The sequence below is a fragment of the Falco cherrug genome, chromosome 7, assembly GCF_023634085.1.
Source record: "Falco cherrug isolate bFalChe1 chromosome 7, bFalChe1.pri, whole genome shotgun sequence".
Classification (NCBI taxonomy): domain Eukaryota; kingdom Metazoa; phylum Chordata; class Aves; order Falconiformes; family Falconidae; genus Falco; species Falco cherrug.
The window spans coordinates 59,857,231-59,875,070 of record NC_073703.1 but is presented as its reverse complement, the minus strand read 5'-3'; the positions used below and the strand labels follow the sequence as shown (position 1 = coordinate 59,875,070).

The 17,840-nt window shown below is 39.5% G+C and overlaps 1 protein-coding gene across 10 annotated transcripts in view; it reads left to right on the top strand.

The window, feature by feature from the left end:
• The first annotated feature begins 5,846 nt into the window (after positions 1-5,846).
• HECTD1 (HECT domain E3 ubiquitin protein ligase 1) overlaps positions 5,847-17,840 on the top strand; it is a 64,662-nt gene continuing 52,668 nt past the window's right edge. For 7 of the 10 annotated variants that reach the window (XM_055715896.1, XM_055715903.1, XM_055715895.1 and 4 more), the window contains exons 1-2: positions 5,847-5,995; positions 8,155-8,440. In XM_055715896.1, coding sequence (XP_055571871.1) covers positions 8,301-8,440 — 140 coding nt within the window. In that variant the 5' untranslated portion in view covers positions 5,847-5,995; positions 8,155-8,300. The remainder of the gene's footprint in view (positions 5,996-8,154; positions 8,441-17,840) is intronic. The other 3 variants (XM_055715900.1, XM_055715897.1, XM_055715899.1) reach the window with 1 other exon arrangement.

Genomic DNA, 17,840 nt, shown 5'->3' with positions numbered 1-17,840 from the left:
GTAATATATTCCTTAAGGAATGTGTATTCTTCCCTTGCAGAAATATAGACTTGAGGATCTGCAGAAACCTGGTTTCATCTCACTACTGCAACTCTAAAAAAAGTAATTTCATGACTTCTGACAAGGATTTGAGTGGCACGTTTCCCACAAACCACCCAGTCCAAAGCTTAATCAAGCTTGCAAAGAGCACAGATTATCTTCCTGATTGAACAAACCAATAGTGAAGTACAGTGCTTTCCCATTTTCCCTAAGAGCCATCAGTGGGGCAAGAAAGTTTTCCTGTTTCATTAGTAAACGATACAATTTTTTGTTGTCTGTCTCATGTGCCCTAGGACAGCATTGGCCTTTAATTTTGCCATGTTCCACCATAATATTCTGTTGGTGGGTTTTTCCCAGTTTTCAGTGAAGGATATAGCTCTTTCCAGCTAGCAACTAATCCAGAAATTCAGGTTTTAGGAGCTTGAGACTGTTTCTTCTTTTTGCATGTCAAGACATTCAACAACGGTGAACAGGGCATAATTTCATTACAAGAATAGTAAAAGGCATTAGTAAGCTTTTAACGCTGTAAAAATTACTCTTTCCAATAAAACTCTAAGTAGCTGGGCTTTCTTTAGCCCCAGAATATAGACTCATTTGGTGATGAAGACACTGTCTTCTTATTGTAAGTCTTCTCATCAGCGCAGATCATTTAAATTCATTTATAATACTGCACCAAAATGTAGGGAGCCACATCAGGTGCTTGCTAGGATTACATGTGTTTTACTCCCATAACAAGGAGTAAAACCAGAAGGAGGAACAAATCCCAAATCTTCTGATTCAGAAAGTTATGACCTAGTCCGTGCCATTAAAAACAGAAAGGAATACTGCGCCCTGAGTCACTGATCTGTCCTTGCACTTGTCTTGGATTGAGATTTATTGCCGTTGCCTGTGTTACTGGTGGATGGGGTACAGCTAACAGCCTGAAATTGGTAACCGTTCCCCAATTTCTGCCCAATTCCCTTTGGCAATCGGAGGTGGAAGGGACATGAGGGAGGGCAGGTTATTTTCTATTTTAAGTCCAAGTAAGTGATATAGCTGAAGGTAAACTGAGGTAAAAGGAGTTAAGTGATATAAAGTTTACCCACTTCTCATTCCCTAGCCTGGAACACCAAAAAAGTAAACTTATCGTTCAAAAAGAAAGGAAAAGAAAAGAAAAGAAAAGAAAAGAAAAGAAAACAAACCACATAGGTGAGTTTACTTAGGAAGAAGCACTATAATGTATATGGTGATGAACAATAATTTCAGAAAGAAGAAATTCTGGAGTATTTACAGTTTTCTGAAAATCATGCTCCTCTGCTCATGTTCACGTTCTTTCACTCAGCTCTGAGGATAAGAACCTTCCGGGAAGCTGACGCTCTGCTGAGGAGGAGCCTAACAAGAGCAATGACTCAGCCCTGTACCTCCACAAACACAGGCCACCTGCATGTCACTCACACATTTATCACGTCATCGTAAGTCATGCGCTCACCACATCAACATGTGTCATTGCAACACTCGGACTCGGCAAGAGGCAACCTCTCACACAGTGCCTGCCACAGCAGGTTGCGTAAGGCCGTGCATTGCAAACATGCCGCGCTGCACAGTGGGCACAGAACTGTTTGGCGACTGCCAGGGCTGCAAAACCCAGGGTCAAGGCACTGACACTGTGTTTGTGCTCTCCAGGCTTGTGCAACAGTGAAGTGGCTAAGAAGAGACCATGATAACATAGGAGGATTTAAATAAAAAAAGCTTTTACCAACTGCATTTTATGCATGAAAACAAAAAAGGTTTTCTTGAAGAAACTATTTATAATGATATGCTTAAGAACAAGTTTAAATAGCCAAAGTCTGTAAAACTAAACCTTGCCTAAAACAGCAAGGAACTTTCTGTAATATCTGACCTCCTTGCTTTGAAATGTGTAGTCAACACTTACTTTTTCTTTACAAGTACAATATCAAAAAAATGAAACGTGTATGAAATTATTCATATTTTGTTTCTGGAGGAGTAGGAACTTTCAGTGTTTTCTACTACAGTATTGTGTGGGTGGCAGAGAAAAAAGTGTTAAAGCAAATGAATAAATAATCCGTAAATATCCTGGTTTATTTGGCTGGGCACAGCACTGGCCTTTAGCATAAACCACTCAATTAAATTTGTGGAGGTATTCAGGGCCTGCATATGTCACCCTCTGATCTATTTACTCCAGAGGAGTGATATTTTTGGAATGTATTTGTACACGACTTGGCATGTGTACAGATGTGGGCAGTATTGCTAAGACAAATATCAATCATACTAGGTTCTAGCTTCCGTATCAATTAAAAATATACAGTGTAATCTGAGACTTCTTGTTTTGTTTTAATTGTAGGTGTATTTAAGTTTGATTTTTGGCTAGTTTGTATTTGCTGTAACGAAAGCTCAATCATTCGTATCTGAAGTTTACAATCCTTACTATCACACCGTGACACCAAAAGTACCCCAACAGATTTTTCTTTCTGATACCAGGTAAAACCATACAGAAAACACCAGCCTGAATATCATATAAAAGCAGTACTAAATGTGATTTTTCTTTGAGCTATAAGCAAAAAAAAATTTGGGTTTTTTTTTCCATCCCAAGAAGATTCTGCAGAATTCTAGACAAAATCAAATCCTCTTGAGAACACCTGCAGTGTCTTCTTACCAAGTAGCTGTCTCAAGTGGGGTTTCCTTTATAACATGCCTCAGAAGCTCTCTGCATCCACAGCCCTCCAACCCCTGCCCCTTGCTACCCCCCACGGCACATTTCTCTGTGGCTCATGTGTTCCTGATATAATACTATGCCTGTAATTGTACTGATGTTTTCTCTTTTAAAAACAAGATTTAATTTCCAGCTAAATACGCAGCAAAAATGCTGGTCATCGGTCACTGTCATGCTCTACAAGGGTCAATCTATGTTGACCTTATGTGACCTAATTTCCAAAAGCATCCTCAGTCACCTACATGTGTGATCTGCTCAAGTGTAGTCATAAAGAGGAATTCTGGTTTATAGTATTATTTAAGACTTAATGTAGTAACATGACTCAGCAACTCACAGTTCCACAAATGCGAAGACATTTCTGACTCCAGCATTACTATATTGTTTTTTTTTATAAAGGAGGAAACGCAGTGATTAAGGGATTAGGCCAAGGTCATACATGAAGTGTGTGTCAGCTGGTGCTAGAATTTAGATAATTTTCTAACTGAATGCATAATATGTACATTGTACAAGTATGGGGAACCGTAGGTGGTTTTGCAAGTTTCATGTGATGCTCAGAATGATTTTCTTCAAAGCAACTGGCAGTCAAGCTCTATTACTTGTCATTTCAGTATATGGCATTACTGGCCTTCCCCTTCTGGCTGCACTAACCCATGCAAAGTGCTTCTTCCACCGTATGCTTAGGCCTAGCACTAACCCCATGAGAGCCACAGGCTGGGAATTTGGGGGTCTGAACAAAACTTTGTGTGAAAATTCAAGTGAAAGCAAATAATTCTGCATAAATGATTCATGCAGTTCTTACACCTTTCTTATCTGCTGCCTGTACTCTTTAATTTGCTAGTGATTTCCTTCTTACTAAATGTTAGAGAGCAGTCACTTTTGAAGAGGTACTACCAGCCTGTATCAGTCCTGTACACAAAGGGAGTCTGAGACAGTAACTTCAGGGGTGTCAATAGCTGTGATATATCACACTGGGGTACTCTCTGACAATTGTCAGAAATAATTTGAATGTCCAGTCAGCACATGAAGTGGAAAAAGTATTAATCAGACTGTGAACATATTTATTGTAAGCATATATAAAGCAGAGATTATCTAGTCAGCAAATCATTTCTTCTTTTTCAGATTCATTCTGGGGAGAAGAAAGCTTATAATGAGGAACAAAAATCACTGAGGAACACTTAAATACTACAAATGTATCACAATGAAAAAAAAATCCTGATTCATGACTAAAACTGTAATACATTACTTGATACACTTCTTTTAATATAAAAAAAAGCTGTATCAAATTGGGCAATTAATGCAACAGGACATGGAAGCATTTATGTTTATTCATTTAGACATGAACATGTACAGCACTGAAAGCTACGTGCAGTATTTTTAAGTGTTGCACTCCTTAACAGTATTTAAAATCTATGATTTGTATCTTTACATGTACAATATTTAAACTTTCAACTTTGTACCTTAATCTATCTGTATTTTGATAACCATGATTCAGAAATTGCAGCCTATGTGAAAAAGAGTGAAACATTTGTTTGATTTCAAAGTTTTTGGACTCTACAATTGAAAATTAGCATTTATTTTTGGTCTCCACAAGAAATCCATAAAGTGGCTTTAATTGAAACTTCTCTCCACGATAAAAAGCAAAGGAAACTGTTCTAGCATTGTGCAACAGGAGCAAGGCCACTTAGGAGATGCGGTTCTCATAAATTTGGCCTAATTCTGCTGCTGCTTCTGCAACAGTGAAAGTGAAAGATCAAGCTTCTAAATTTAAAGACTGCAGACTCAGTCATCCTACTGCCTCATGTCCTTATCTTTAAGCATATAAGAAGTCTTGCTGACCTCTGAAGGACAAGCATAGGCAAAGGATACACACGTAAATCCTGGCAGGGCTGGAATGAGTGGCAGTGAAGAGAGACATAATACGGTAAGACAGAAAGGCTAAGCTGCCTTAGGAATCAGAAACAAAGGAACTGCTGTCCCTGTATTCTGAAAGAAACTGAAGCAGTAAAGACAGCACTTTCTAGATGTGTTACTACAACATCAAACAATAAAAATTTCTGCATTCAGTAAGTTTTAACCAAGCATGAGTACCATTGCCTTTTTGTTCAGTGTGTGGTGTTAGCCTTCTAATTACAGGAAACATCTATGAGGTAGGTAGGAGTGACATTCAAATGTACAATAATCTTATTTACTGTACTTACATTAATAAGCTTAAATTCCTTAGAAAAATGCGTGTCACCCTACAGAGAAGGAAATTATTTTGAAGATCCTTTGCTTTTAGTCCTTCATTTTAAATTATAGTAGTTTGCTATTAAGTCCTTTTAACCCTTGGATCTAAATTTATAGCAATTTGGGGTTTTTTTTGTGATCATAGGCACAGCAGCTGGCGACATGCGTACTCGGGCACACAGCAGAGCTGCAGCATCTCAAATTCACTACAAGGGCAAGTTACATCTGCTCTGAAAGGCCCATGACTGCAACATTTAAATCCGTTCACCACAGCCCCTTCAGCGGGGGTGCCGCTGGTGGGCCAAAAAGCGGGGCCTGCAAGGTGTGAGACCCCCTCCCCGTATACTAGAACGCAGTAGATAACCAGAACACGGCATGGAACAAAATGACCGGTAACCATAAAAACAAAAATCCCCGCGCAGCCAGGGAAAGGCCAGCCAAGGCGCTGGCCGGCGGGCACCCAGGCAGGCCCAGGCCCCGCCGCGGCCGTCTGAGGGCGGCCGGGGGGTCCCCGGGACCCCGCTGCCAGGGCTGGCGCCGGGCCGGGGGAGCCGGGTCCGAAGCACCCCTCAGAGCGGGCGAGCTGTGCCGGGGCGAGCACAGTGCGCCCGGGAGGCCGCCGGGCTCCCCTCGCCCCGGGAGGCCGCCGGGCCCTGGCCGCGCCGCAGCTGCAGGCCGGGTGGCGGCGGCGGCAGCTCCGCGGAGGCGCGGGCCCGGCGGCCTCCCCCGCTGTGGCGAGGCGGGCCCGCGGCGTGGGGGAGGGAGGCGGCCGCTCCGCTCCCGCAGCGCCCCCAGCGGCCGCTCGGCCGCGCCAGCTCCTCCCCGCCAGGCGGCGGCGCGGCTCCCTTCCCCCTCCTCCCACCCAATCCCGTGCCGGGCGGAGCGCCATGGATGCCGCTGGCTGCCGCCTGCTGCGGGGCTGGGGTTGGGGTTGTCGCCGCCGCCTCCTCCCTTCTCCCCCGGTCTCCCCGCGGCGCTGAGGAGGGGTCGGCTCCGGCGACGAGGCTCCGGGAGGCTCAGGTGAGCGGCGGGGGCGGCGCAGGGCCGCTTCTGCTGGCGCCGGGGAGACGGCGCCTTTCCTGAGCCGCCAGGCCGGGTCACCCTGCGAGGCCTGCGGCTCGCCAGGAACTCGAGCGTCGCTGTCCGGGCCTGGCGGGTCGGTGTCGGCAGGCCCGGAGCGAGCGGGCCGGGGCGCTGGGCGGGGGAGGCGGCGGGTGCCGGGAGATCTCTGCGTGGGGGCTGCGGGACAGAGCGGGGCGGCGCTGCCGGGGAGCCGCTCACGCCGCCGGCTCGGCGGTGCGGGGGCGGCGGTGCGGGGGCTCCGCTTCCCGGGAGGCCGGCTGTGGGGAGGGGGCCCCGCATCCCCGCCGGCTGGCCTGGGGCCTCGCTGGGGCGTGTGTGTGCGCCTAGGCCCGGGCGGTGGGGGATGCGTGGAGCTGCGGCCTGGCCCCTTTTCTGGTGCGGCTCTCCTGGGAGCCCCGGCCTCTCGCCGTGCTCTGTTTTCTGCTCGGTGGTTCGTTTCCGTCTGGTTAGAGCCCGTCTGGGGTGCAAGAACAGCAGGTGCCTGTGTTGAGCTTGCCCCACTTTCGCTGTACCTCTTAATTTTCTTGTTTCTGTAGCTTTCCTCTCCCCCTCCCCCCCCCCCTCCCCCCGGTTAATAATTTAGTCTCCTTAAGAAGTACTATACTTAAAATACGATCCCACTTGTACTGGCAGAAAGTAGTTTTGTGCAGTCTTGGAACAGGAAATACAGTCTGTAAACAGCTGGGAGGACCGTAGGCATTGTTTAAAGCACAGAAAATGAATTTAGTAGCATTTGTATTAACTTCTTACAGCGAGACTGCAGCAATAACAAAATACAGAACTGGCAAGCAGCGATTGAGTGACCTGTAGTGTCATTACAGTTCTAAACTATAAAAAAATCGTATCTGTCGTACTTCTGTCACATCTCTAAGTTCGAAGCTATTGTGAAACAGCACTGCTGATTCAGTGTACGTTTCTCCATATAATACCAATTTCTGATTCACTTTGTAGATGTGCCCTTGATGGAGTTATTTTTTAACTATTAACTCATTAGCAGCAAGTAAACAAGTAGGTAGACTTTGCCCGGATCGAGCTTCTCCCTCCTGCCTCCCCTCAATTTGTAGGGAGGCAGTCCAGTCTTTCATATTTACCTAGGAGTTTGGTAAACCTCCTTTTTTTGGAAGCTATATTTTAAAAAGAGTCAATTTTTTTCTTGTATATTTAGTTGCGGAGATTGGTTTGTAACAGTTTAGTTTTTCTATGAAAACACTCATGTTTGCTGTGTTCATAGATGTGGGAGGTGAATTTGAGCCTTAGTAAAACACAAAGTAAAGACCAAGCACATAGGTCAAAAATATCTCTTTAACATTCTAAAGGGACTTTTTTGGTCTTCAGCTTACATGTACAACTATGGCACTGGGCCAACAAATAATGTTGTTTTCCTTATATGTACATGAATTATTTGAGTTATTCTTGCATTTTTTAAAAGCTATGGGTTAGATATATTTTTTTCTGAAATAACCCAACAACCCCCTAATTCTTGAAAATGCAAATGAGACTTAAATTGTCTTTATCTTTTGACCTAAAAAGCTTACTGTCCATGTGTTTGAATGCTGTTTAAAAGATGAAAGATTAATACAACTTTCGCAAAGATTCTGCAAGTCTCAATTTTTTTGTTTAGTAGGCTTGTATTTAAAATGTGGCATTTGATGTCTTTCTGTATTTGAATACTTTAGTGAGGAGGTAATCCATCTTTCAGAAAGTTGGATGCCTATAAAGTGATACTAAAAGAAAGGGGGTAGGCAGGGCAGCACAGTTGGTCTTTATATTAACTTTTAGAATATACAGAGGGTTGTTAAGCGCAGTTTTTCTACTTAAGTTTAAATTTTGAGTTATCCTGTAAACAAGAGTAGGCTCTAAGTCTTGCTTGATTGTCAGCTAGAACTAGAGATTTATTTGCAGTGAAGCAGAACAAACTCATTACTGTTTGCTCACGTATGAAGCTTGAAAAAAAAAATTGCTGATCCAATATGCAGAACTTAATGTCAACTCAAAAATGTGCCATATGATTTAGAAAGGAGGAGATCCAAAAAGTGTAAAGACAAGACTGTGATGATAATGATATTTATTTATTTATTTTTACATTTTCTTTCTAGGTGAAAACTACGAAAGCTTGGGGCTGGCTGAAGAGAGATACTAATTGTGCTTAAGTTAGGCTGGCTTGAACAATTTAAAGAATATTTTTGGTACTTTTTAAATTACGTGGAGGCAGCTTTTTTTTTTTATAATTTAAAAAACCAACATGGCAGATGTGGACCCAGACACGTTGCTGGAATGGCTGCAGATGGGGCAGGGAGATGAAAGGGATATGCAGCTAATAGCACTGGAACAGCTGTGCATGCTACTTCTGATGTCAGACAATGTGGATCGCTGTTTTGAAACGTAAGTAGTTTTGGCTTTCATTTATGGAATGTTATTTTCCTCTTTTGGTAGCTGTATATAACATTTAACATTCCTAGAAACTTTTAGCCTCAAAAATGTTTTCACAGACTGAACTTGAGTGTAGATCACTGAAATGAAGAGTTTCTGATGATGTTGTCTGATGAAAAATGTAGTGTCCTGTGATTACCTGCAGTGCCTTCTGACACATGATCTGATTGTTTCAAGAAATGTATCCAGAGTTGCAATGTGGAAGTGTTGGGGTTTTTTGTTTTGTTTTTAATGATAGAATCTTTTTTTTTGCATTAAAACTATCATGATCAATTAGATATTTAGGCATTGATACTCTTGCAACACTTTTCTCAAGACATGTAGTAGCTTTTTCTGAGCTCTGTAAATACAAAAAAACCCCGCTGATGTTAACCCCAATTCACACACATATTTTGCCCCATCTTTGAAGAATGTTGCAGGTGATGCCACTCTCCTCAACTGCATTTGTACAGTTCATATAGCCCCTGCTGTCACCTGTGTTTATATTTCTTACAGGAGAAGATGCTGATGTAACCACTTCTATTACTTAATAATGTTGCTGTGCATGTGTTACACTACTTCCTGTGAGGGCCCACCAGTAGTAATGGAAAGGAGGTAGCAAAAGTATAAAGAATCACAACTTATAAATTGGAAATATTTTTTTTGGTGGTTGTTTTTTTTGTTTGTTTGTTTGTTTTTTTTTTAGTTTGTTTCCCCAGTTCGGATTTTGATGCTGTTGCATCACTCCTCTTTTCCATCTCTTTTTTTGGTTACTCTCACTTCTCTTTCTTTTGCATCTCAGAGTATGGCGAGTATCTTTCTGATACATTCTACTTCTTAGTGTGGGTTTAGAAGCATTTAAGAAAGTGGCTGTTTGTTACAGTGTATAATTTTATAGCACCAAAGAAGAGAACATTTTCTGGGGTTATCTTTTTCATCTTTCACAACTGCTTTTATCACAGGAAGTGTAAAATTCTCTAAAACTTGGATTTGTAGTAGTTATGTAACAGTGAGCACAGTTTAGTACACTGCTTTAGAATCTGAAATTTCCTGATCTTGGCCTTGACAAGCTTACAGGTAAAATTTTGGCTTGGAAGAGACTTATTGTAGGGAGATACATTTGGCTTCCCTGTTTGTCGCTCATAGTACTGGTATTGGTGGAGTACTACATTTTCAGCCTCAGAAAAGCTGATTTACCAACTTCTTAATTTGATGCTATAGAAAAGAATTTGGTAGTTGAGAGTGAGTTTTTATGACTAATCTAGGTGAACTTCCTGCTTCAGTGTGTTCAGTATAGAACAGAAGAATTAGTTTGTAAGGATATCTTCTGGGTATTTGAGAATCAGGAATGAAATGTCAACTTTTAAAGTATAAACTAGTTGTGGCTTTTAGACATTTTATTTAGAACAGACTTTCATCTCGATATAAATGAATTAAATAGTCCAAGGGCTTTTTTTCTTAAAATATAGATAATAACTGCTCTGTTATTGCAGTGTTGTGGTTTTAAAATAAGTTCTTATGTCTGAAAGAAGAAACATTAAAATACCATTTGGCATTTTAACTTTTGTTTTCAGCCTTGGTATGATTTAATTTTACTGGCCTTCTAAGTTGTTGATCTCTAATGTTGTAAGCTTCCCTTAAACAGAAGAGAATAAACTGCAAATTGGGAAAAAGTTATCAAGGTTCCCTGCCCGTTGAAGTGATTGTACAGTAAAGTTAAAACTGCTATTTTTGATTGTCAGCATGAGTATACTAAAGATATGGTTCCATGGTATTTGGTGAGCGGACATGGTAGGTCATTACCTTCTAAAGGGAGAGCTGCTGCTTCCCATTTTTCACTTAGTGTTTTTATTTCACCCAACCATTTTCTTGTTTCATGCCAGTGTCAGGGCTTTCTAGTTCACTAAAAAAGCAAGCTACTCTTTAAACCCACTAAAGAAGATGGCTGGTTTTCTGCTGTTACAATGAATTACAAGCAGATCATAGAAGTGTCTGATGAGCACCAGAGGTGGAACTGTGTAACTGGAAATACAGGGGAAGCAGAGAAAGGTATACACGCTTCTGTATAGGAGACCTTCTCAGGGGATTGTCTTGGGTGCCTGTGGTATCGCAGCCTGCATCTCAAGGTGACTTTATTTTGAAACTCTCTGTAAGAAATAGGTGATGTCTTGAAGTATTTTTAAAATCTTTCCAAATGACAGTTCAAGTAGCCAAAGCTGTAATGTGCTGAGAAAGTATAACTAAATTAATCCTTGATAATATTTTAAAGTTGCTTTTCAGGAACGTTTTTAAAGGAATTATTGCTGGTCTGAATAGGAGATTTACTGTGTGACAGAAGGGTTGCCAAACACATTTTTCAGGAACTAATTTTGAAAATGGTTTCAGTGTATGCCTGATTTATAATGTGGACATATTTTTCTGTTGGTAAGAAAACCAGCCTCTAGACCTCACAATTTTTTTTTTTTCTATTAAGCAAGAAGAACAGTCCCAAATTTTTTTGTATGCTGATCTTGGAATTGTTAATTACTAGTAATTATGTTGACTAAGAAAACTTTTCATCTGTGGAATTCAGCGACTGGAAGGTGGAATCTTAAAACAGTCAATTTCTTGGAGAATGAAATGTGATGTGTTTTAGGGATCAGTGACTAAATATTAAGTATTAGTCCACTTTTACGTAAGAAATTGTTTGCTGTTATGTAAGCTAAGAAGAAAATCATTTTAGTGAAGTACACCTAGTGTTTAAAAGCTGCATATGGTGAGGACTGGCAAAGCTATGAAGTAAAGCTATGAAAAATACTAACTCGAATGCTATGGGTGAATAGCGCAACACTGTTTCCAGACTGATTTCTTAGGTAGTTAAGGGTAATGCACAGTCTTACTTAACAAAAAAAGATCACAAACTTGGAGGAGAAAAAAAAGGTATTGAAATGATAGATGCAAAATGTTGTACTTCATTTTGCAGTAAAGGAGTAGGGTTACTTCACAGATATATTCTGAAGGAAATAGTGTATTTTAAAGCTATTAATTTGTTTCCATACAAGAATAATGGATATTGAAACGAAACAAGTGTTTCAGATTAAATTAGAAAAACGGAAGTAGGTACAAATGTATGGTGGTGTATTTTGTAGCCTTCTGGCAAAGTTCTAACGATACCACAACAGATTGCGGGGTATGTAGCCAGTAACAGGTAGTGGTGCCAAATAATTGACGTTTCTTTACTTCTCCCCAGATTTACATATTATAACTGATTATTTTTAGTGTTACTCATGTTAGCATTACAAAAATCAGCAGCATATTCATCTTCTGGTGATAATGAGTCACAGACACTGTTAGTCACATAGCATGAAGAATGGCTAACATTTTACCAGCAGCAAAAGCCAGTAGCTTAAATTACAGAAACTTAATGAGTAAATAGAAATGGTTCTGTTAAGCAGTTGACTTGGAGTAAACCACCTAAACTCGAGATTATAAGTATTGGTCCCAAATTTGAGTTAAACTGTGTGCTATTAAGTCAGCTTTAACAGGATTTTTAAGTAAGCCTTTTATATAAACATAATTGAAATCATATTTTCAGTGTTTAGATGGTTACAGGTAATTTCAAAGACAATGTAGAGATTGTTTGTTTCAATATAGCCCTTTTCCACATAGGTGTTTCAATTTATCTTTTTTTTGCCCTGTCTGATTGTTTACTTATGCTGAAATAAATGAAAACTCCTCAAATCTGGGTTTTGTGTTGCTATTTTCATTCCCTATCTGCCAGAGTAAAAGTGTTTAGCAAGGAAGGTGTTATTTAATCATTTTTCATTATTACAAAGAAAAATTGTTCTACAAGGCAGTAGTATTACAAGTAAAGTAAAACCTGAGTAAAACCATGTCTATGCTGAACAAATGAAATAGGCTTTACTAATGCTCAGAAAGATAAATTATATCTTCCCCATTGGCGGTGCCCTAAGTCGCCTCTGTGTATTTAGCATTAACAGATTTGATCAGCATAGAATTATCAAGAGTTACCAGCTTATTCGACAAATAAACCCCAAAATTATATAAAGGATTGGAGTTTAGGGTGCTAATGTGTAAAATAGAAACTCTTTCAGTTTATTTTTTTTTTTTTAAAATCAGATTTATTTTAATTAAAGCTTGTCCTTTCCTAAGGATATATTTACTAGGGAAAAGGTATATCTTTACCTTGTACTCGCTAATATGTCATAACAAGTGTAAGAAGATAACTCTGATGAACCAGGGATTGTGTTGATGTGAGCTAGTGAGACCATGGTAGGATAATGTGGAGCAGTTTAACTTTATCTCCACCTGATTGTTTAAAACTACAGGCTCTTGTATTTATCAGGATTGCATTACTCCAATAAATCAAACTTAGATATATATAGAAAAACAGTTTTTATTGTAGAGGTAGGGATGGGAATCTGAAGTGGTGTTTTTCAGGCCTGTTTTTAAAGTTTGGGCTGGCTTTAAAATCATCTTTGTAATTCAGACAGTGGTAAAGCACCATGTAACAGATATGACAATTGTGGCAAAACTGACCGGCTGAGAGGGCAGCTCTGTCGGTATCAAGGTGATTTCATGTTGTGTGGCCTACAGATTTGCTTGTTTTGTTATTTTAAGGGGGGAGAAGTCAGGCCATTATTACAGTTTTGTGCTGGAGTGCAGCCATGAGTAAACTAGGGTGAGTATTGCTGTCAACAATAGACTAGAGTTTTCGTTATTATTAACCATGCAAAGCATACGTTCTTAATGAATTATTGGTTTGGACTAATACAGACATCTCAATAAATGAAATTTTGAAAGCTTTACAATGGCAAGACTCATGTGATTTGAAAGACATTTTTTGTCTTTTAAATGAGGTCGGAGAGTGTGGCAGCAGGGAAATGCCAGCACTGAAGTTATTGAGTCTGTGGACTCCAGTATAGTAGGGTCTTCAGCGTCGTATAGAGAGCTTTTATGAGATGGAAGTAAGGGTGTGTGCTGTATTTTTCAGGGAACTATCTTGTTACAGGATATTGTTTAGAACTATTTCTGATTGTTAAGGTTATTTTTTGTTGTTGGGTAGTGGTTTTGCAGTGGTAAGAGTTTTAACACGTCTTTCTGGTTGCTCTTTGTAAAATTGGAATTATGGCCTCATTGTCACGGGTATTACGGAGATTAATTAGCCTTGTCTGGTCATTTTGAGAATCCTAATGGTTGCAAAGACCGGAAGGGAAGATTAGGTCATCTAAATTAACATCTTCTCTTCTGTCATAGGCCCTCATATTTTACTCTGTTGTTACTGAATTGAGTGTCTTGTTTGATACTAACTAATAATAACTAATGCCTCCAATAGGGCATCTTGCCTAATTTTACCCCGTTTTGCTATTTAGTCTGCTGCCTAGTTGTCGTCTTGAAATTGGCTTGTCCTTTTCCATATGAATTGGCTGGACTGCCACGTTTTGTGGTGGGTGGTCAGTCCAACCTTTCTTATTGGATTAAAAGTCAATACTGCTCTTGCTGTGAACATACTCCACACAAGGACCAGCTCTTGATCTTCCTCCCCCTCTCCAGTTCTTCAGTTTCAGAGTTTTTCGGAAATATTTTCCAGTTTGCTTTCATCCATGCTGTTTATAGTAGCATAACTTACTCTTAGTTATACATCCCAAATTTAGTTAGATGTTTCCAAAACATTGTGCAGGAAGTGTGGTTTTAGTTATTTATCCTCAGAGTTGCTTTCCAAGATATGATTGCATGCTTCTTGTGTATGGCTTGATGTATTACATAGGCTAAGATCTGTAACTTGGCATTTGTGTGTGTTAAAACACATTTTGTTTAAATGAGCTTATGCCTCTGAGTAGTCCAGACAGTTCTGTGTAACTCATCACACTCTTTGTCACTATTTACTAGTCTGCATGTTGGTTTTTTCCATTTTTTTTTTCCAGTAGAGTATCATCAAGTAGCCTTTGATCTGTTCAGGGTTTTGTGTGTGAGATAAAATTGAAGGGATTCTTGCAAGTACTAGGCAAAAGATAGGTGCAGAATTTTAAGGCAGCGAGTTAATGACCTTTTGCAAGATTCCATCTCCTTATAGACTGGGTGAGAGCAATAAAATAGATGTTACAGGAATTTCAAATAACAGGCAGGCTTCCTTTCTTGAATAACTGTGCTAGTCAAATTATTTTAAATATTGGCCTCTTATGAAGAGGCTATATAAGAGGCATAGACAGTGTAGATGTTCGGTAGATTGGTAATGGGGAAGTGGAAGTTTTCTTGTTTAAGTTGGTTCTCTTTTTGAGCACCTGGAAATCCAGCCAAAGCTACTGAGGAGATGTTTGTATTTAGGTAATCTCACAAAACCATACTTTTGTTATAATTGCTTATTTCATTTTGAAACTTTAACAAACTTAATATGTGCTCAAATCATTATGTTTGCACACTTGAGGTTGCTACTAATGGAAATCATAGGCAGAAATATCTGTAGTTTCAAGTTCTTCAATTTATTTAGCTATCATGGACCAAGTTTCTGCAAAATGTTTACAAAATCCTGGAGACGGAACAAACATATGTAGAATTACTACCCTGAGGCATGACATATCTTTTATAAGATACTGAAAAATGAAGAAGGCATCCCAGCACATCCTTTGTAAATTGAAGAGCAGAGCTAACCATAATTTATTTAGAAATGGAGAAATTACCTATTCTGCAGAAGCTGTTTCTTGTGCGCTTTTTCTTTCATTTTACACAACTGATATTTATTGTATGTGTGGTTGAATACTCAAATGATGTGTTCTCTCTTAATAGTGAACTCTCAGAAGAGGGTTCAGCTGTCTGTCCTTTATTTAGGTAAAAGGAAGTTTGAAAGTGCTGCTAAATGTCAAATCTGATTTCTAAATTAATTTCTTTTTCTAATAATGCAGTTTCTGCTGGAACAGATAAAGGATGGAGTTGTTTATTCTCTACCTTTATTTTGTTGGCGTGAGCTATGATTGCAGTTGAGTAGAGATTCAGAGTTGTAAAAATTTTTAATATTTTATAATTGTAAAGGTTCCTAAATTAGCAGTTCATTTTTAGTTGCTTCTTCCTCGTACCTTTAAGATATAGTGTGGTATTTCTAAAGTCTTGCGTATAAGTGGATGTGGTTTGGCCTTTATTTGTTCTGTAACAGGATTGTAAGAAAAGAGTGTACAATGTTTTGGAAGTGGCTCCAAAAGAATGCATAAAGGCAGTGCAGGGGTGTGGGCAATTCTCATGTGGATGATCTTGATTACTCTGCTGATGTTTTTGGTTTATATGTGGAAACAAAATGGTATTTCAGCAAAAGAAACAATAGGGGAAAGTCTGAGATCTCCACCCACAGAAGAGTAGAGACTGTAGAAAGGAAGAACATTAGTTACCCAAAAATAAGTTGGAATTACTGTTGCTTTAAGAACAAATCAGTTCTGCAGGGTATCTGTTCTTTGAAACTTTACAGTTGCATGACACGTTGTTGTAAATATTTAACTGGTATATTTTCCCTCAAAAAACCTTACTAATGAGGTTTCAATATTTCCGATTCTAGTTATATAAAATTATTAAATATTGAATAATTATTAAATAGTGTAGGCACATATAATTCCTTGTTTTCCCACTTTTAACTGGTCTTAGCAGATGATATGAATTAAAGATCCAGCACAAGTGCTGGCAGGCAGATGAGCTTGGGTTTCTGCCACAAGTCACATGTCTTGGAGCAGGGGCCTGAAGCCAGGGCTGCGTCACATGCCAGGGGCCCTGTGTCAACTGCATCCAGCGGTTACTCTGGAACTGAGTAACACACCCTCATGCCAGCAGTAGTTGCGTTAACCATTTGGGGGATGAAGTGGGGTTGTCTTTTTTTTTTTCCTTCTTTTGGGTTTTGTTTAAACACAACAGTAGGCTTTACCGTTATTGCTGTTTTAGCTAAGGCTTTGAAGTGCATTTGACATATGAAGTGTAAGTACAGAAATGGGTTTACAGTGCCTGTTTTTACTTCCTTTTACTTTTTTACTTTTTTACTTTTTACTTCAAGCTGTAAAATCGGCTGAGTCACTTCATTTGAGTTTAAGAGCTTAGCACTGGCAGGAGCTTATTGCTGTCGCTATTTAAGAATTCTACATCCCTATGGACACTCCTGTTCCTAAAGAGGGGATGAGATGGGGGGGGGGGGGGGGGGTGTAGGAAAGGATTCAGAAGTGTGTCAGTATATGGCATGTGCTGATTATAATGCTGTAAGTGCTGTAGCAATATATTAATAAATTCCCTTAGCCTTTCCTGACACCTTGTCAATTCAATTGTGATATTTGGCAAATGTTTTTAGATCAATTACATTTTCTGCAAAGGAAGACTGTATATTAAAGAATTTGCATATCATGGTCTTTACAATCTAATAAACTCATTTTAACACGGAAAGCATGAATATATTTTTTAATAGAAGTTGTGCAGAATCATTGATTATTTTTTTTTTAATGTGGTTTAGTTCTTTTCTTGCTGTTAGTACAGGGAACAGAGAATGCTCTACTACACTAATCTGAATTGATTAGAATATGAAGGGTAAATATTGATAGTGAATAGTACTTATTTCAGACTTGTAAAAAATTATTTACAAACCTGTCTTCCAGCAAGGCCTTTGAGACATGGCAAGCGGAAGACTTGCAAGATGATAAGTAGCAGAAGCTCTTATCCTAGGAGTACAGGAATGAAGTTGGGTGGACATCCAGAGAGACTTACAGTATTATCAGCAAGAGCTTGTAGCATTGGTTGCAGAGTAACCTCATTAACTCACTGAGTCGGTCCCTAATCGCTCTTCTGAATACTCTTCTAAAGTACTTGAGGAAGTGCCCGATATGATGTTAATATAGCTTCTTAGAAATGAAAACCTAAAAAGATTGTCCTTTAATTTTCATATTCAGTAGGACAGGTGCCTAAATAGAAACCTAAACTTTGGAGGTAACTATTAACGCCTATTGGCCATTATTTTCTAATTTGAAAGAAGAAAAACCATTAAAAAATAGATACATTTTTCTCTATTAGCACAAATTCACCATTATCTTTTTGTTCATTCCACTGCAGATAGGTCATTGTGAACGGTTCTCCCCTCCCATCACCGACTTTGAGGATAAAGCAATTTTTTTTTGGTCACAATTTCTTTTTTTCTGAGGTACATTACTACTTTTAGTTAATACGTGGTCTAGGTAAAAGCAACATGGTGAAACTGGTTTTGATATTGGGATGTTTTAAGTTTAGAAATTATGCACTTCACTTTTTTTTCCCTCAGTGGGAGCTGAAGCCTGCAGTGATGAAAGGTTTATTTGTGGTGTTTTCTCTTGGAAATCAAAAGCATTGTCTGTCAGTAGATGGAAACATACTAAAAGCTGGA